The following is a 5,007-nucleotide window of genomic DNA, read 5'->3' as shown; positions in this document are numbered from 1 at the left end:
GTTAAAATTCACAAGTTGTTGAAGCAATGAAGTTTTGTAGTGATTCAAAGAGAGAAGCAACTCTCTTTGTATTAATACAAGTTTTACCCACGTAATTCTTGAGTTATGGTTTTCATTTATTTTGTAATCTATTTCAATCTATGATTTATTGTTATCTGTTTATTTGGATGCATAAAATTCTCATCTTATTTTTACTATAAAGTTTTATAATATTTTTCAACATGATATGTAAATTCAAATGAAGCTATCACACCTCTTTCAATCACACAAAGAGATTGCACAAATAGATAACAAATAATGCAATAAAAGCTAATATAAGACTATTTCTCTTAAAAATAAAACTACACTAATACACGAAATATAGATTCATTGCTGCCTCTGCAAAGAAAACAAAGTATTCTTCAACACACTCTTATATAGAAAATACAAAATTATTGTTGCTTCACTTAAGAAAGAAAAAATATTTTCTTCTACTGTCTTTATTTCTTTGTTGCCTAAACACACACATATAATGTATCAACGCATTTCAAATCATAAATGGTCATAATTTAAAGTCTTCTACTTAGAGAATGGGCAACACATGGGCTACATATAAGTTGTTGTAGAATAATAAATTTGTTTAAGGAAAAGATTTAAGGCCTAGACAAAAATATGAGGTTAATAAATTATAGTCAAATATTAAACCTAGTAGTTGCGGTCTATTAGGTGATATATAAATGCATTCACATTAATGGTTGGATTAAATTTTCCATCATTAATGTGGCTAATATAGTGGTGAAAGGGGATGAATAAATTTTGAAGTGTTCCATAGCGAGGTTTGAATTTTGCTCAGAAAGGTCAAGATTAACCAAAAACTAATGCCACCTATAATGAGCCTTGTATTCCATTTGTTATTTGGGGTGTCCAAAATGGATGTGGAGTAATGTCGCCATTTAGCTAGATACAACATCAACTTTCTCAAAGGGGAGGATTTAGGTATAGATTAATTCAAATCTAAAAATTATTTAACTTTAAATGAGGCATAATAAAAATAAATTCTTTTAAACTTTAGTTTTAATTATAACTCTAATTAGACAATTTGGAGTATAAGACTATCTAGAAATAATTATTCATAACTAATATATTTAGTGGAAGGCTGAGACATATGTGTAGTTACAAGATGCATAGTCCACTCATTTATTTTGTTTTGAGATTGGAAAAAAAATATTAATGAAAGAATAAGGATGACCCTACTAGAATCATGCAATAATTTAGAGATGTGTTGATTGAACACTATTATTGTATTAGATAATCACGAACTCTATCCTGTCTACAATATAGATGTGATATGAATTACAAAGAGGTCAAAGTGCCAACGTCCTCTCTCTCTACAACACAAATAATTGTGTTAGGATCGTTTCATATTACAATGTTTTTATTGAAATCAAATATCTAATTTGATTTGATTTGATTATAAATTTCATGAATGAGTTATTGCCAAGCCATCCATAACTTGAATGAAATATTTTATTGAAAATAAATTTGTTCACATAATATCTTTAGTGAGTTAAGTTAATATAAAAATTGACATGATAAAGGTTGTATAGTAAATTTTATATCTTTAGTGAGTTAAGTGGACTATAAAATTTTTTTATAAATTTTTTATGAATTTTGCTGGGCATGTCAAGAAAAGTTAATGCCCAATCTTCTTCTCCCTCAACTTCATTCTTCGTATGAGACGTCTCAGGGCAAACCAAAGATTGGATTCCCAGAGCTCGAGCATTGCCTTCCTCAATCTCATTATCGTAATGGGTACCCTCAGATTTCACACCACGTTTATCATCATCTTCTTCCTTTTTTATATCTTCTCCCTCCAATGCAAAAACTCTGGTGTTGGGCACTTTAACATGTGATATTGCATTCAGAACGAATTCCTCCATTTCTCCAACAATAGAATTGCAAAACAACTAAAAATTCTTTATAAATTTACTATACATTTCTCTCCGTTTTTATACTCCAAAAGTCTCCGTTTTTATACTCCAAAAGTCTTCTGAGATTAACTGTCTAGTTTGATTTGGTTCCAACGTTTGATTGTCATAGTTCTGCTGACATATTGGATGCTGTCCCAAAACACTAGGAGACAAGTTAAAATAATTGAGATCAAGAAAGGGATTTGTTGCATAATCAATGTTGGTGTATGCAGCATCTTGTGATGTTCTTACCACCCCGCAACTATTACTATTGTTTCCCTTCATTTTGCTGGGCATGTCAAGCAAAGTTAATGCCCAATCTTCTTCTCCCTCAACTTCATTCTTCGTATGAGACGTCTCAGGGCAAACCAAAGATTGGATTCCCAGAGCTCGAGCATTGCCTTCCTCAATCTCATTATCGTAATGGGTACCCTCAGATTTCACACCACCTTTATCATCATCTTCTTCCTTTTTTATATCTTCTCCCTCCAATGCAAAAACTCTAGTGTTGGGCACTTTAACATGTGATATTGCATTCAGAACGAATTCCTCCATTTCTCCAACAATATACTTGCAAAACAACTAAAAATTCTTTATAAATTTACTATACATTTCTCTCCGTTTTTATACTCCAAAAGTCTCCGTTTTTATACTCCAAAAGTCTTCTGAGATTAACTGTCTAGTTTGATTTGGTTCCAACGTTTGATTGTCATAGTTCTGCTGACATATTGGATGCTGTCCCAAAACACTAGGAGACGAGTTAAAATAATTGAGATCAAGAAAGGGATTTGTTGCATAATCAATGTTGGTGTATGCAGCATCTTGTGATGTTCTTACCACCCCGCAACTATTACTATTGTTTCCCTTCATTTTGCTGGGCATGTCAAGCAAAGTTAATGCCCAATCTTCTTCTCCCTCAACTTCATTCTTCGTATGAGACGTCTCAGGGCAAACCAAAGATTGGATTCCCAGAGCTCGAGCATTGCCTTCCTCAATCTCATTATCGTAATGGGTACCCTCAGATTTCACACCACCTTTATCATCATCTTCTTCCTTTTTTATATCTTCTCCCTCCAATGCAAAAACTCTAGTGTTGGGCACTTTAACATGTGATATTGCATTCAGAACGAATTCCTCCATTTCTCCAACAATATACTTGCAAAACAACTAAAAATTCTTTATAAATTTACTATACATTTCTCTCCGTTTTTATACTCCAAAAGTCTCCGTTTTTATACTCCAAAAGTCTTCTGAGATTAACTGTCTAGTTTGATTTGGTTCCAACGTTTGATTGTCATAGTTCTGCTGACATATTGGATGCTGTCCCAAAACACTAGGAGACGAGTTAAAATAATTGAGATCAAGAAAGGGATTTGTTGCATAATCAATGTTGGTGTATGCAGCATCTTGTGATGTTCTTACCACCCCGCAACTAGTACTATTGTTTCCCTTCATTTTGCTGGGCATGTCAAGCAAAGTTAATGCCCAATCTTCTTCTCCCTCAACTTCATTCTTCGTATGAGACGTCTCAGGGCAAACCAAAGATTGGATTCCCAGAGCTCGAGCATTGCCTTCCTCAATCTCATTATCGTAATGGGTACCCTCAGATTTCACACCACCTTTATCATCATCTTCTTCCTTTTTTATATCTTCTCCCTCCAATGCAAAAACTCTGGTGTTGGGCACTTTAACATGTGATATTGCATTCAGAACGAATTCCTCCATTTCTCCAACAATAGAATTGAGAGAAGAAGTACTCGAAGACAAAAACTTGCACTGCGCAGGGTTTCTAACAATCTGCTGAACAAACAAAAATCTGTTCATCTGATAAAGCCCTTTCTTATAGATCTTAAGGGCTATGGCAGCTTCAGAGAAGCACAATTCAAAGAAGGAATCGGGCACCCTACATAGCCCCTCATAAATTGAAGAGAAAACCATGTCACAGTCGCCCATGATAAATTCAACTGTATAGTTTATCAAGGAAACATTAGGGTTCTCTTCTGACATAGTAACACAGTTTAAGAGAAGCCGAAATACCTTCTGCAAACCCACCAAATGTTTGAGCAAATCCTTGTATTCTAAACACCCAACTCTGTGTATCCTCTCTTTAACCAAATCATATCTTGTGTGAATAAACTCAAGGCGGAAGTTCAAATAGAGAAAATAACTCCTAACCAACGCTGAGTATTCCACTGCACGAGAGTCTGAAACGTCGAGGAAGTGGGAGATCTGGTGAAGTAATCTGGACGTGAAGATTTCATGCAACTCATCGACGTAAGTATGATAGCCTTGTTTGATTATGGTGTGAAAGACTGAAAGGGATTTTAGGGCAACGTTCCAGGAGCTAGTGTTTGTCAAGCGCCTGCTAAGAAAGGTGGCGAGGAAAGCTGGCTCTCCAAATCTTTCAGGGAAGGTGGCAGCAATAATCCTTTGGAGGTGCTTTTCATTGGGTCGATTGTTATTGTGCTTTGTGGCTTTGATGATTGCGATTTCTAGGTCACAGAAAAAGCTCGTGGCTGTTGCTACTGTTGCAGATGTTGCATCTTTCATGGCATTTCTGAGCTTTTCCAGCTTCCGCATTCTTGCTTTAACTGAGCAAATTCTGCAGATGATTGGGATAACTGGTTTTGGTAGATAGATTTCTTCAACCAAGCAATTTCTATTTCAATGTTTCAGAGTGTTGTGTTCATAGATGAGGAGGCGCGGCTGTTGGTGTAAATGGAACTGAATGAGCCGACCTTAATCTTTTCAACTAAGTTAAGGAATTTTTTATAAAAATGAAACAGTGATCATAATTAAATCATTGAAAGAAATGTTTCTAAAATTGTATGACATTTACTTTCCATATTTTATGTAGTAGCTAATTTTGAGCAAATCAAAAAAACATTTCTCTTAGGAGCGCTACCCACCCTCCAACATTAATGACTAATTAGCATGAACTAGCCCTTTACAAAAACAGGTGCAATAGTTATATCTTGGTAAAATATATGTTAAAAAATATGAAGATCTAAATATGAATGAATGGAAATTAATTTTGAATTATAAATTATATGAAATG

General features: G+C 34.5%; 1 protein-coding gene across 1 annotated transcript; it reads right to left on the bottom strand.

Moving 5' to 3' along the window:
* Positions 1-3,158: 3,158 nt before the first annotated feature.
* On the bottom strand, positions 3,159-4,529 carry LOC131061364 (putative clathrin assembly protein At5g57200). Its single transcript, XM_057995011.2, has one exon. It carries the CDS (start codon positions 4,527-4,529, stop codon positions 3,159-3,161), a length of 1,371 nt encoding a protein of 456 aa, XP_057850994.2.
* Between the last annotated feature and the right edge of the window lie 478 nt (positions 4,530-5,007).

This window comes from Cryptomeria japonica, chromosome 11 (genome assembly GCF_030272615.1).
Source record: "Cryptomeria japonica chromosome 11, Sugi_1.0, whole genome shotgun sequence".
Taxonomy (NCBI): Eukaryota; Viridiplantae; Streptophyta; class Pinopsida; order Cupressales; family Cupressaceae; genus Cryptomeria; species Cryptomeria japonica.
This window is presented reverse-complemented; position numbering and strand designations above follow the sequence as displayed.

Bases quoted from the DNA above. Each gene is read 5' to 3' on its own strand.
- LOC131061364 (XM_057995011.2), bottom strand. From the start codon at position 4,529: ATGCGGAAGCTGGAAAAGCTCAGAAATGCCATGAAAGATGCAACATCT.